At 39.9% G+C, this 14,676-nt stretch overlaps 1 protein-coding gene across 1 annotated transcript in view; it reads left to right on the top strand.

Annotated features, from left to right (window-relative positions):
• The window catches only part of cog2 (component of oligomeric golgi complex 2), a 66,315-nt gene extending 52,163 nt beyond the window's left edge, over positions 1-14,152 (top strand). Inside the window, exons 15-18 of the mRNA XM_048531399.2 lie at positions 1,463-1,605; positions 2,727-2,866; positions 5,368-5,548; positions 8,698-14,152. Coding sequence (XP_048387356.2) covers positions 1,463-1,605; positions 2,727-2,866; positions 5,368-5,548; positions 8,698-8,799 — 566 coding nt within the window. The 3' untranslated portion in view covers positions 8,800-14,152. The remainder of the gene's footprint in view (positions 1-1,462; positions 1,606-2,726; positions 2,867-5,367; positions 5,549-8,697) is intronic.
• Positions 14,153-14,676: the final 524 nt, after the last annotated feature.

Raw genomic sequence — 14,676 nt, 5'->3', positions numbered from 1 at the left:
TGGCACTTTTCCCTGCAACTGCAGAAAATGCTACACCTGCCCCAACACCTCACCCCAGTTCCAGGCCCCAAGAAAACTTTCCACATTAAACAGATATTCACCTGCACATTTGCTAATGTGATATATTGTATCCGTTGTTCCCAATGTGGCCTCGTCTACATCGGAGAAACCAAGAGGAGGTTTGGAGACTGCTTTGTGGAATACCTACACTCGGTTCATGTCAAATGACTGCACCTCCCAGTCGTGAACCACTTCAACTCCCTCTCCCACTCCTCAGACGACATGTCCATCTTGGGTCGCCTCCAGTACCATAACGATGCCACCCGAAGGTTGCAGGAACAGCACCTCATATTTCGCTTGGGAACCCTGCAGCCCAGTGGTCTCAATGTGGATTTCACAAGCTTCAAAATCTCCCCACCCCTGACCTCATCCCAAAACCAGCCCAGCTTATCCCCGCCTCTTTGACCTGTCTGTCTTTTCTCCCACCTATCCGCTCCTCCCACCTCACTGACCAACCCCCACCCCCACCTCCCACTTACCAGCCTCATCCCTACCTCTTTGACCTGTCCGTCTTCTCTTGACTGACCAACTCCCATCCTAACTCCCCACCTACACTCACCTTTACTGGCTCCATCCCCACCTTGTTGACCTGTCTGTCTCCTCGCCACCTATCTTCTCCTTTATCCACCTTCCATCCACCTCACCCTCTCTCTATTTATTTCAGAATCCCCATCCACTCCCCCTTTGTGAAGAAGGGTCCAGACCCCAAACTTCAGCTTTCCTGCTCCTCTGATGCTGCCTGGCCTGCTGTGTTCATCCAGCTCAACACCTTCTTATCTCATATTCTCCAGCATTAGCAGTTCCTACTATCTTTGAATTGATATATCCCCATTCATGGATATTGCAGGACCATTGCAGCTAATGAAGCGCTTACTGTTGTAGGAGGCATGGGTTAAGCATGCAAACATAGCTGTCATTTTGTGCACATTGAGATGAATGAGCAGCTTAAGAATGTCGGCTGTGACAGCTCCCTGCTCCAGTTTAAATAGTGTAGTTTAATATTCAACTGAAACAGTGAATCTGGAAGATTGGACCTGAAAAATTGACACCTATAACAATGCAACATGTCCTCAGTGCTGCACTGAAATGCCATCCGAGGTGGTGTGCCAGTCCTGGAGTCATCCTGAACAGAAGAGGACAATTCTACTCTCACTTTTGTATAACTAACCACTTCCTTAAGCCTTTACCCTTCCTCCCACTTTGAATACCAATACAGGGAAACTCAGCCTGACTGGTTAATACACAGATTGAAATAGTGTCACATCCAATTTCAATGCATTTTGAACCAGGAATAATATTAAGTGGAGGAAAGTCAGGACAAGATTAATTAGTTAAAAATTCATGGCTAATCATTGTACATTTAATATGCACCTTCTGTTTACTTTTTCTGTTCCCCTAACAGAAGCACTTGCAGATTCTCAGATTTCAGTGGAAAGCAAGCTACCTGCATTAGGTGATAGAATTGTTGAGGAACTGACTGAAGCCTGTTTCAGTTATCTTAAAAATGCATCTGAAGTGCCCAGGCTGTATCGAAGGACGAACAAGGTAGATATAATAATTATTATATTATTTTCCCTCCTCTGTTTCTATTACCATCTATAGAAAAGTAAATGCAACAACTGAATATAATTGTGCACAGATTGATTCCAGCACTGACAGGATGGCTGGATGACTTGTGTGCTGTAAGATTCTTTGTTTATCCAGCAGCTAATTATTAACACAAAATATACGAAAATACTGCCAGGTAATTCACTGTAGAAAAAAGGGTGCTTGAGGAAATTCCTGCTGTAGCATGGTATTTTTAGCGTTTTATTGAGATAGGTTTGGAGAAGGACAAATGTGGTGCTAACATAGTTTTATAAAAAGTGATGGAAAGGAAAAGGATGGGAATAAAATGCCAGAGAACCTGATTAGTTTAAACATTATAAGCATCCAGGAGGAAGGAAGACATATTGAAATGCATAAAGAAATATAAAAAGTCCTATCATTCCAGACACATTATCGTGTGAGTAGACAGTGGGTTCTATGATATTGGTTATTAGTCATTGGTTTTTGATGCAGTGCTACAGAGGAGGTTGTGCTGCAAGGGTGGGAATACAGAATAATGAAACTGAATTTGTTTTATTCATAGAAGTGAAGATTAATGAGACACAGATCTGTATCCGAATGTGTGAAGGTGGATAGGCTACCTACAGGTAGTATCAGGAGCTTTGTGTTTAGGCATCAGCTGTTGCCTGTGAACCAGAAGGTTTTGAGTTCACATTGTCCTTCAGAAATCTGAGCGCACAATCTAAGCCGGGAATGCAGTAGCATTGCGTAGAACTGTGCCACATTGTTGCTGGCACTGTCTTTCAGCAGGCATGATAAACTGAGTTCCCACCTGTGATCTTGGGGGCGCAGGGCGGGACAGGAGATGTAAGATGAACACGAGTAGGGGACCACTGTCCTGGCCAATATTTGCCGATCAATCAGAGCACCAAGGGACAGATTATCTGATTATCAACTTGCTGCTTGTGGGAGCTTACTGTGCACAATTTATTTGAACTTGCTTGACCTCCTCATTTGGTCGGAGTGATGCAGGATAAAATTGTATCTCTTTTTTTGTGGATTTGTCACATCCAATAATGCCAATTTTTAAAAGTTTTATTTTATTTTGTTTCCTCTAGGAAGTCCCTATCAAGGCTTCCTTATATGTTGAAAATGCTTTGAAACCCCTGCACCAACTTCAATCCGAATATAAAACAGTTGTGAAAGAAAAGAGGATAGAGGAGTGGCTGTCAGGTGCTCTCAGAATTTGCAGTGAAAGGTAATTTTTCCTGATATAAAGCAATTATGAGGAATCTCTTGTGTAGTTTTTGTTAACAATTATTATCCTACATACTTTTATTAATACTGCATTTCACTGTTGTTACAAGGTGCAGTATTAAGAAAGAGTGCTGCATTTTAGGAAGTGTAGTCTTTTTCATATGATTTTATGTGGTAATGCAAAGCTGTGGGAAATCACCACAAGTCACCTTTAATTTGGTTACTTTCAAAGAAATGTCATAAATTATCAAGTACTGAAACAATGATTTAAACTTCATTGCATGTAGCAATCAAAATAAAACCCCTCAAGTAAGCAAGTTAAGCCTCACAACTCAACTTGGCTATTACCTGATTAATGATGAAACTTTACCAGGATTCCACAAACAGTATCTGTCTCTAGAAATGTTCAGGATTTGATCCTTATGCAATGTTGTTTTTAGAAGTTCTGCTATTGGATTGTTCTGGTGTTGGACTCGTAATTTTCTCCCTTTCAAGTTTGTATTGATGATTCAAAGATTCTTTCATCCTGGACATTGATTACGTTCTGCACACCTCAAGCTTGCCTTCTTATCAAAAATAACTCTGCTGTTCCTTGTTACATTTGGAGTTACATTTAAGACGCAGCTTTTCCTGCAATTAACTGCTTTATTTCAGAACATTACTTCTGCAGGTATTCTTAATTGCCCACTTATCATAGGCAGTGGCTTATCAAGCAGTTGTTATTTCCTCTCTCTCAGGCAGTAGATTATATTACTTCTTGGTTAATTTGCATGTTGCTTTTAATTCCTTTATAATAATTTGTCCTTGGCCCTTGCATCTTAAGAAAGTTTATTCCAGAGTTATTACTGCTGTTTCTCATGCATAACAGTTTATCTTTGTTAATTTTTTTCAATCCATGAATAGCAATCAAAGTTCTGAAGCCCACATTATCACACATCTTTGGTAACTTAGTTGTATGTTAGAAAATCCCACAGCATTACTTGAGAAGAAACGTTGATTTTGCTGATGCTGCACCCAAATTATTTTCTTAAGCAATAGCACCTCATTTATGTGTTCTTTCATTTCATTGCTGTTTGTAAATACTTAGTGTGTACAAATGGCTGCAATTCCTATATTGACAACTGCCACTTCAACTACCAATATTTGTTGATTTGTGTGAAATATCTCAAAAATGTAAGGAGATGCTGTGTAAGAGCAGGGACGTTCTCTTCAACTCACTCACCATTAATGCATCAGCAACATCTGTCATTGTCAGTCTGCTTGTGTCATAACACACACAAAAACAAACTGACCCATCATCCCTGTGCTAGCTGACTTCTGTTGGTCCAGAATAGCAGTGCCTCAATTTTCAACTGTAATCATTTTCATAACTTAGTCTCTTCCTGTTTCTGTCCAGCCTTTCATCCTTTGAGCCCTGTATGCGAATTTTTGAATTCCTGATTTTCATCACTGCACTATACCAAATGGTACTTAAACTCTGGAATTCCCACTCTAGTTTCTGGTTCCCAAAATCTTGATTGATCAAAGTAATTTTACAGTACAGCATTCTTTGAGGAGTTAAAATATTAACAGTGTAAGCTTGGAGTCTACTACACTTAAAGGTTAAAGCCATATTGTGACGGATTCTGTGCTTTCAAAATTTGCATTTTTTTGAAACAAGCTGTAACTAAAAAAGCCGTAATAGAAATAAAACTGATCTTCACCAATTTTAAGAAAACAAAAACTGAACCCGAGATTTGAAATTTCTATGCAGATTGAAATGAATTGAGTCTATATAATGTATACAGATCCATCCAAGCTCGAAAGTTACAGCTTGAATCTGCTGTGGTTTGCAGATCGCTGTTAGTGAAAGTAAATGATTAACTAGGCCAGCACTGCAAACAGGATTTTTAAAAAATGAACTCCTTTATCCGCTGAGTGGAATGCAAGTGAAGCTTATCTCAGTTTGAATTTTGATTGGGAAGAGAAGCTGGAAGATTGCCTAGTTTGAAGACAGTGGAAGAATTTGTATTCATCATTATGGATTCTTGTGACAGGCAAGGCAACCAGCAGATTACTTTTCGAATGCTTTTAAGGTAACCAGTATAAGGTACAGAGGAGGCATCCATAATCTAGAGTTGGTAAGTTAAAGCTTGATCCCTGCAAATTGCTGCAATTGAAGAGAATTAATGATACATTCCAGTGAATGTGGTATGTCATGGTGTTCCCTAAAGAAGTAAATCTCTTTTAGATATTGTAACATATAGAATAATTCTTGAGGAAGTGAGGAGTAGACCTAAGGACCCAGTTTGTCTATGTATAAGCAATAGTGTTAATTTAATTGCTTTGATTTTGATTACTTTGTCCTGTATACAGTAAAGTTTGTGTTTTATATAAAATAATGTGAAATATAATGGTGTCGTCCTGTTGATTAGAACAAGATGTTTGTATTTTCTTTAGAGGTTAACATCCTTAAATGGATGGTAACACTACAGTAAACCAGACATTGCTTCCTCTTTCCAGGTATTATGAAACAGTTTCTGACGTTCTTAGCTCCGTTAAAAAGATGGAGGAGAGTCTCAAGCGACTGAAACAAGCACGGAAATCTGCAGCTGCAAGCAGCATGGGAACAACTAGTGGCATTAGTGATGATAACAAAATCAGGTTGCAGCTCGCTTTGGACATTGAATACTTATATGATCAAGTAAGTTGATGAGGGTTTACACAAGCTGAACTGTTAAACAAGGTATGCTGGGCATTGTTGCTCATAAGGTTGCTCATAAGCATGTTGCTCATGTTTACAATTTACAGTAATAATTTCCTGTAATCTTCACTTAATTTGGAATTTCTAAGTGTGCTGACAACACCAATTACAAGTGTAGTCAATGCAGAGAAATATTGTTACACAGCAGGAAGATATAAATAAATATTTAATTGGTAAATGTATTTCAAAATGGATAAGTGTGAGGTGGTGCATTTGGCCAGAAGAATAAAGAGGTCACATGATACTTGGGTCATAAAGTCTAAAGCGGGCAGAGGAGAAGAGTGCTCCAATCTCTAAAAATAGCAATGTTGGCTCATAAAACACTTAAATAAAAGTAAATAAATCACAGCATTCATTCCTAAAGGATTAAAATTCAAAAGCTGAAAATATCTAGTGAACTGAACGGAATCGTACCTGGCACAAAGGAAGATGGTTGTGGTCGCTGGAGGTCAGCCATCTCAGGTCCAGAGTATCTGTACAGGAGTTCCTCAGGGTCGTGCCCTAGGGCCATCCATCTTCAGCTGCTTCATCAATGACCTTCCCTCTATCATGAGGCCATAGCTGGGTATGTTTACTGATGATTGCACAATGTACAGCACTACTCATGACTCCTCCATTACTGAAGCAGTCCATGTCCAAATGCAGCAAGACCTGGACAATATCCATGCTTGGGCTGATCAGTGGCAAGTAAAATTTGTGCCACTCAAGTGATGGGCAGTGATCATCTCCAGCAAGATAGAATCTAACTATCACCCATTGAGATTCAATTATATTACCATCTCCGAGTACCCATTATCAACATCTGGAGGTTTTCATTGGCCAGAGATTGAACTGGATTAGCCTATAATGCAAAGGCTAGGGCTCCTGTGGTGAGATTCTCATTTTCTGATTCCCGAAGTCTATCCACCATGGCAATTTAGGCCAGAAAAGATGTGGTTTAAAGATGGGGAGAAAATGATCGAGGCAATAAACCTGAATAGTAGACACCGAGATAATAATACATAGGATTTAATTTTCCAAAATTCCCTAAATTCTGGAAAGATGCCATCAGATTAGAAAATAATGAATGTAACTTTTCTATTCAAGAAAGGAAGGCGATAAGGTTGTGAGTCTTCAGAACACTATTCCTGACTGGTAGTAAGAGCAGATTCTTTGAATCTTTTTAAGTCAGATAGATAAGCAAGGGAGTGAAAGGTTTCTATTGGTAGGAGAGAATGTGGAGTAATCAGATTAGCCATAATCTTATTGAATGGCAGTGGAGGCTCAAGAAACTGAATGGCCTACTGCTCTGAATTCAAATGACCATATCTGCAGAAAGCTAAACTACAGGTCAGTTTGCTTAATATCTCTGAATGAAAATGCTGGAATCTCTTAATGAGGTTATTTGAGAAAATATCAATGCCATCAAACAGAGTCAACATGGCTTTGTGAAAAGGAAGTTGTAGTTGACTAATATTTAGAGTTCTTTGAGGACTATAGGACAAAGGAGCAGAAGTTGGCCAATGAGTCTGCTCTGCCATTCAATGTGATCACGGCTGATCTCATAATCCTCACTTCCACTTTCTGGCCTTCCTCATAAAGCTTGATTCCTCTACTGACTTAAAGCCTGTTTATCTCATATACTGGATATACTTAAAGATACAACCTCGACAATCCTCCGCCGTAAAGAATTTCACGGGTTCACTGCCCTCTGAGAGAAGAATATCCTTTCTATCTTAAATGGGCTTCATCTGTGTTAATGCCCTCTAGCCCTAGACTCTCCCAGAAGGGGAAATGACCTCTCTGGATCTAAACTAAGAATCTTATATGCTCAATAAGAACTTCTCTCGTTCTCCTAAACTCCAATGTTGTACCACCTCTCCTCAGAAGAAACCACCCCCCCCCCCCCCCCCCCACCCCATAATAGGAATCAACTTGGTGAACTTGCTGTGTGGACTCCCTTCAATGCCAGTATATCTTGCCTTAGATAAAAACTGTTCACTGTATGCCAGATTCGGTCTGACTCGTGCCTTGTATAGGTTTGGCAAGACTTTCCTATTTTATACCAAATTCCCTTTGCAATAAAAGCCCACAATCTGTCTGCCCTCCTATTATCTGCAATTAGTGTCATCCTCATCACTTCCCTTGTATTTTGTGTCACCCACAAATGCAGTCAGAATCTAAGAATTCTTGGAAGATTACTACCAGTGTGCCCATTATCTAAGTAGCCACTTCCATTAATGTTCCAGGACACAATCTGTCAGCTCCAACAGATTTATCTGCCTTTGGTACCATTAACTTCCCTGTACTTTTTCTCTAGATTTAGCCTTTTACCCCTTTATTATTTAGTAATTTTGGAATACCTTTTGGGAACTATACAGTGAAGACTAAAGCCAAGTGTTTATTCAATTCCTCTGCCATTTCCTGGTTCCCCATTATTTCCCCAGCTTCATTTTCTGAGAGACTTATGCTGTTCAAAAATAAGGCTGTCCCATTTAAGAGAAGATGAGAAGATTTCCCCCCCCCCGCCCTTTGGTTCGTTAGAGTGTGTAATTCTCTTCCTCTCAGACCTACAAAAGTATCCTTGATTGACAGACCAGTCTGAGTGTATAGGGGTTAGGAGGAAAGTGGAGTTCGTACCACAATCTGCTTAGCTACAATCTAAACGAATAGAAGAGCAGCCTTCAAGGCTGATTGGCCTATTCTAATTCCTAATTTGTGCATTCATAGCAATTGTAGAATTGTATTGGAGAAGGTAATATTGTTCGATAAAAGGTCAGATCCAGTTTAAACCCTTTCATTACCATAAGTCTAATTATGACTCTGTCTCTGTCCCTTGTTGGCTAACCATTGCCTTTCTTACATTGTCAAAAGTTTATTTAATTTTTGAAAACTGTGTATGATTCCCTTTAACCCTTACTGTTCCAGTTTAAAACACCCAATTTTTCCAGCTTTCTTCATAACTATGACCTGTAGTCCTAGCAAGTAATATACTCTTAATAACATACAATTGTCAATAAATCAGTTATATTTATCATATATGCCTCTGTGATATTTGTCTGTCTGTCTATCTGTGATTGTCTCAATGATGTTTTTTTTGTCTTTCCCAGGTCCAGAAACTAGGTTTGCAGATGTCAACTTTCACACAGTTTGCAGCTTTGCTAGAATTAGCTCAATCAGCCAAAGCAACAGCCACTGTCGATCCAGTCTGAGAAATCACTGGAACCAGGTTTCAATGGGTGTCTAGAATCACCTGCATTATACAACCAATACAACAGTATCACAGTTAAACACTATCAGGAGCTTGCCAGAGTTAACTCCATCAGAACCTGTACCTTCAATTTATCCTACCCCATCTTGCTCAATTTCTAGTTTTCATAAGTATAAAAACGTGATCACAGTTTGTAAATCATTTAAAAATACTGCAGAATACGGCTCAATGATGATGGATCTGTACTTGAACATTACTGAATGCAGAGCTGGACAATGTGTTGTGGATTTCAGTGCCTGCTTCAGATAAGTGTAGTTTTATTTTCACATTCCTTGGAGAAGCTTGGAATCAAAACTACAAACTGAAAGGAACTACAAATTACTTCTGTTTTGAGCTTGTAAAGTAAATTGTTATTATAATTCCAGCTGTCAATGATTTGTTCGTCTATTTAAATAAATCCAATAAGGAATTCACATCAAACTTCTTTATTCAGAGAGTGGTGACAAGGTGAAACACATTATTACAGGGAGTGGTTGAGACAGATGTCATACAGCAGGCTGAATCTGCATCCATTGGAGTTCAGAAGAATGAGAGGTGATCTTATTGAAACATGTAAGAACCTGAAGAGACTCGACAAAGTGGCTGCTTAGTGGATGTTGCCTTGTGGGAATGACCAGACCTTGGGAACATAGTTTAAAAATAAGGGATCTTCTATTTAAGGTGAGATGAGAAGAATTTTCTTTCTTAGCTGAGTTAGATTGTTGAATTCACTTCCCAATCAAATTGCAAAAGTGGTTTCAGGGAGTATTTTGAAGGTTGAATTAGATTGACTTGCTTGTCAATCAAGAGACTATGTATATATGGATTGCCAGGAAAGTGGAGCTGGGTCTACAATCTGATCAGCCAGATCCTAACGAATAGAAGTGCAGACTTATAAGAGCTGATTGGCCTACTGTTACTTAAAATCTGTGTTTGTAGGAACTGTAGCACTGCATTAGAGAAGTTAAACTGGACAATCATGTGGAGCTGGATTTTACACTTCTCTGCTGGTTGGCTTAAACATTGGGGTGGGAGCAGCTTGTTAAATCCAGCAGGAGTCTGCCCACCACTTACCCACCACCTTATAACAGTGGTGGGACTGGTGCCAGGTAGCCTTCCACTACTGGGATTTAACGAATGGTGGGAGATGCCTAAGCTAAATAGCCAGTTTGGCAACCAGCATATTTCCCAATTATTTATCCCTGTCCTGATCTGACATTATGTCTCTCTGCTGTGTAGAACTGTCAGCCTCTGGCTAGCAATTCTGAGTTGGCACCCCCTCATGCTGAGTGAAGAAATCCACCTCCAGCCTCCTCTCAACCAGTGGCTACTGGGCAGCTGGCGTTCCCCTTGGCAGGATTCCCCCTGACCAGTTAGCCAGGAGATTCTGGCATGTCAAGTAATCCAACTCACCAGGGAGAGAGGAATAGAATGAGACCATGAGGATACAGATGAGGACTGCGTGGAACATAAACACTAGCATTGGTACTTGGACCTAATGATCTATTTGTGCTGTTTTCTTTAATTTAGATTTAGTTTCTCTTGTCTAATGTGAAGGCATTAGCAGCACGACTCTGCTACTAGCCCTAGTCTGTCACAATTTCTTGCTCCAGTTTAGGTGATGCCCCACTCCTGAAGATCCTTCTTAAACATACTTCACCAGGCTTCTTTGCCTGGTGCCATCTTCTTTCTCCATCTAGCACCGGACATTCTCTACATAATGTAATTCTATAAAATAAATAAAGCTTCAATTCCCAAGTCTGTTGAATGATCATGAATGGTCCTGAAACTACGTATGACAGCATGTGAAATAATGCAGACTCTGCCTGATGCCATTGGAGATGGACAGTTGCTCTCCTTATTACTGTGTGCTTTGTGCATAGCCCTAAGTGGGACTGGGCCATACAGTCAAATGATTGTATTGAATTATCTGACCTGGCTGGGGCAGCATTGTGACTCTTGGTGTCAATCGTCCAAGAATGGCAATCAGCAATCTCCGCAGTACTCCTGATCCCTGTTCACTGGGTGTGGTTCCTGTTAGGAAGTGCAGGTTTGTCAACAAATTGGGAGACTGGCATTAACCTTGCATTTGGTGACCCTGCCGTGTGTTTCTGCTAACGTCCAGTTTTGCATTTGAAAACCAACATTTGGGAGAGAGGACTGGGAGGGGCTACATGCAATGCATCCCTCAGGACAAGGCCCTGGCTTCAGCTGATGTGAAGAATGAAGTCTATAACTTGATGGAGAAAATTGTGGCTGTTTAACTGTGTGAGGAGTAAGATCTACAAGGGATGGAATTTATTTTATGACTGTACAGGGCTCAGGTTTGATCACATCTGAAGTAGTCCTCAGTTTAGATTAAAGGCAGGTTTTTTATGGGTAATGTCAGAAAGCGCATCTTCCCTTTCTATGAAGTGTAGGTCTGGAACTATCTCCCCAGTAATCTGCTGTGTTTGGGGGCCAACTGCAAATGTTAAAACTGTGATTGGATAGATCCTTGTGATTCCAGGTTATGGAACCAAGGAGAGTATATGTAGTAAAGTTGGAGATTAGCTATGATATTATTGATCAGATTAACTCAAAGAATTGAATGGTGTGCTCTTCCTATTGCTAAACATTCATATTGTGTTAAAAGCACAATAGCAGGGCTCTTTTGGCACAGTAGTAGTATCCCTGTCTCTATGCCAGGAGGCCCAGATTCAAATCCCACCTGCTGCAGAGGTATGTAATAACATCTCTGAACAGGTTGATTAGAAAATACCTACAAACACAGTTCTATCCCATTCCAATTCTGAATGATTCACATCTGAATCTAATCGCTAAACAGTAATGATGCATTAACCATTCAGATATAAGCTCCTTCTGCAACACCTTCTCCCTCCACAGACTGCAGAGTAAGTGCATGAACTGAATTTAATTTCTTGATTGTGCCTTTCACTTTCTTAAAATCGTAGAGTCATACAGCATGGAAACAATTGCCCTTGATTGAAGATGCACATCTCCCCATCATCTGATTTCAGGCACATAGATATTGCAATGATTTAAGTTCAATTATATTTGTAGTATAAGCAACATATACATTGCTAATGTTTTTAATGCCTACAATGCATACCTAAACCAGTTGCTGACCGCAGATATTCAAGTTTGCATCCCTTCTAGGCTGTTCAAACTGCTACTAGACAACTTGGACATTTTCTGGATTGAAATTATGTGATTTCTTAGTAATGACGCCAAACATTTTAGGTGTTCTTGCTATAAGCCAACTTCTTAGGGGAGATGTGGTGGCTCAGTGGTTAGTACTGTTGCCTCACCGGGCTAGGGACCTGGGTTCGAGTCCACCCTTGTGCGGCTGTCTGTGTGGAGTTTGCATATTTACCCTGTGTCTGCATGGGTTTCCTCCAGTGCTCCAGTTCCCTTCCACAGACTAAAGATGTGCAGGTTCAGTGGATTGGCAATGCTAGATTGCCCATAGTGTCCAGGGATGTGCAGGCTAGGTGGATTAGCCATGCAAAATGCAGAGTTACAGGAATTGTGTGGGGTGTGAGTCTGGGTGGGATGCTGTTTGGAGGATTCAGTGGGCTGAATGGCTTGCTTCCCCACTGTAGGGATTCTAATTTTTTTTGCAGTAAATCGGGTGACTTTGAAGAAGTTGCTAAGCAAAGGTTTCAGGATGATCAGAGTTGGGGTTATTGCCAAATTACTGATTTTTGAAAAACTCAGGTTTTGAGACTACTGGGGCTAATGCTAATGGTTGCTTTACTACCCTGTCTAGTCCTAGGATTCTGTTCTGTAGATCCTGCAGTCAACGTAAGAAAGATACCCCAAAAGCTGACATCTCTGTCCTGAAATCCTGTTTCTTTATAGGATCTTTGTCACCAATCTACAGCTGTACAGGAAATTCAGCTATCCTAATAAGTAAGCACATTTTATCCTTTGTTTCTAGACAGACAGGATTTTTATTCTTCTCTTTTTGCCACTTCTTTTTAATAAACGCATCATCTTTGCAAAGATGTAACTTGCTTTTGTTGTGTGCCTGTTTGTGGAAGTGAGAGGATATTGTTTTAATTTCGGATTAACAGAGTTTGCCATTTTGAGTTCATTGAAGAAACCTGATGGATATTTCTATTTCATACTAAATAAAAGCAATTAACCATTTTAGTAATTGAATCAACGCATTTGCTGCAGTGATGTGGACAGTGGAGTAGTGAGGCTTGATTATCCACATAGTCCTTTGTCCCCGTCAGAGCATATGTACACTGCCCTTTGTACTTCTGCTTTCAGCTCTCTGTGGCGTACACTGAACAACTTGAGCAATATTGATTGTAATTGTTATTGTTTCCAAAAGTGAAATATCTTAAATCATTGAGAGTACATTAAATATCTTATTAATTTAACAATATGTGTACATCTGATGACTGGTTTTCACTGGTTCATTGCATTCTCAAGGTTTAAATGGAATCTGTTCTTTTTTTTAAACCCCTCAACGCTTCCTTCATGAAGGCCAGAAGGTTGATACTTAGGAATGCTGCAGCTCAAGACAGGATTATTCCAACATCTTTCTGAACTCATTCCATGAAATCCAGACCAGCATCTTTAAACCAATAAAGATGTTGAATTAATATGTCTTTTACATCCACAGAGTGTCCAACTGCATTTCACGGCCAAATTGTGAAGTGTCAAGATAGTCTATTAGTAATGATGTTGGTTGAGGGATAAATGCCATTTAGGAAATTGGAACTGCCCCACTTCACCTTGAAGTACAGCTGAAGGATCTTTGTGTCCACCTGTGAGGGTGGTGAAGGCCTTGATTTAATATCTCAGTTTCCACTGAACTTCAGTGAAAGCTCAGCTTTCTGTTTTATGCTTAAGTATTTGGAGGGGAACTTGAACGTCCTACTATTGACTCAGGAGAGAGCTTCTGTTCTGCCATGACTCACATGTTGAAGCCTCTATTTAAACCTTTGTCACTTATTAACTATGCTCATTAATAAATGTGATAAGGAATTCTTGAGAAACAGCTTCACTGAGTGTGATTTGACTTCTTTCCACAGAAGTAGATGAGGCAAATAGTATGGGTACATTCAATGGTAAACTAGATAAGTATGTGAAAGAGAGCAATATGATACATTAATAATGTAGATTAATCATGTAGAGCAACAGATTACATGTATGGAGCATGAACACTAGGATAGACCATTCAGACTGAATAGTGTTTCTGTTCTTTAATCATATGTAACAAAGCTGTGTGAAAAAATGGAGTCTATTAATTTATTTGAATTGATGCCAAATATTAAAGGAAAACACTTAAAAATCAAGGTGCCACAGGCTCATGGTCATTTTGTTTTTTTCAGTCACGGAATATGAGCATCTCTGACATTTATTGTTTTGGGAAGGTGGTCAGTGACAGAACAATAAGATGTTATGTGTCTTGGAAAGAAATTTTCAGGTGGTGTTTTTTAAAGTTTTTAAAAAATTCTTGCTAGTGTTAAGTGGCCATCCCGTGGTGTCTATGGAGTAGTAACTGCCTCAAAATGAGGGTCAGTAGTCTTCTTTGCCCTGTTAACATAGCCTACAGTGAGAAAATGGCAAAATGCCAGGTGTCCACAGTGGTCCTATGGGCTTCTCAGTATGAATTTGGATCCTGATGCCCCAAGGCACTAATCACAATCTCAAAACAGACAGCTCTGTCCCTTGATCTGAAAAACTGTGCCAGCTGTGACTTTGGATCCCTACAGCAAATGAGCTGAATTTATGAGAATCTGGAATAGTTATATCATTGGGATCTTTTCACTGCCTGAAGAGGAGCTCCCTCCAAGGGACTATCTCCTTGGATAGTTCC

The sequence above is a fragment of the Stegostoma tigrinum genome, chromosome 4, assembly GCF_030684315.1.
Source record: "Stegostoma tigrinum isolate sSteTig4 chromosome 4, sSteTig4.hap1, whole genome shotgun sequence".
Taxonomy (NCBI): Eukaryota; Metazoa; Chordata; class Chondrichthyes; order Orectolobiformes; family Stegostomatidae; genus Stegostoma; species Stegostoma tigrinum.
Note: the sequence above shows the minus strand (reverse complement) of the source record. Positions and strands in the feature narration are given on the sequence as shown.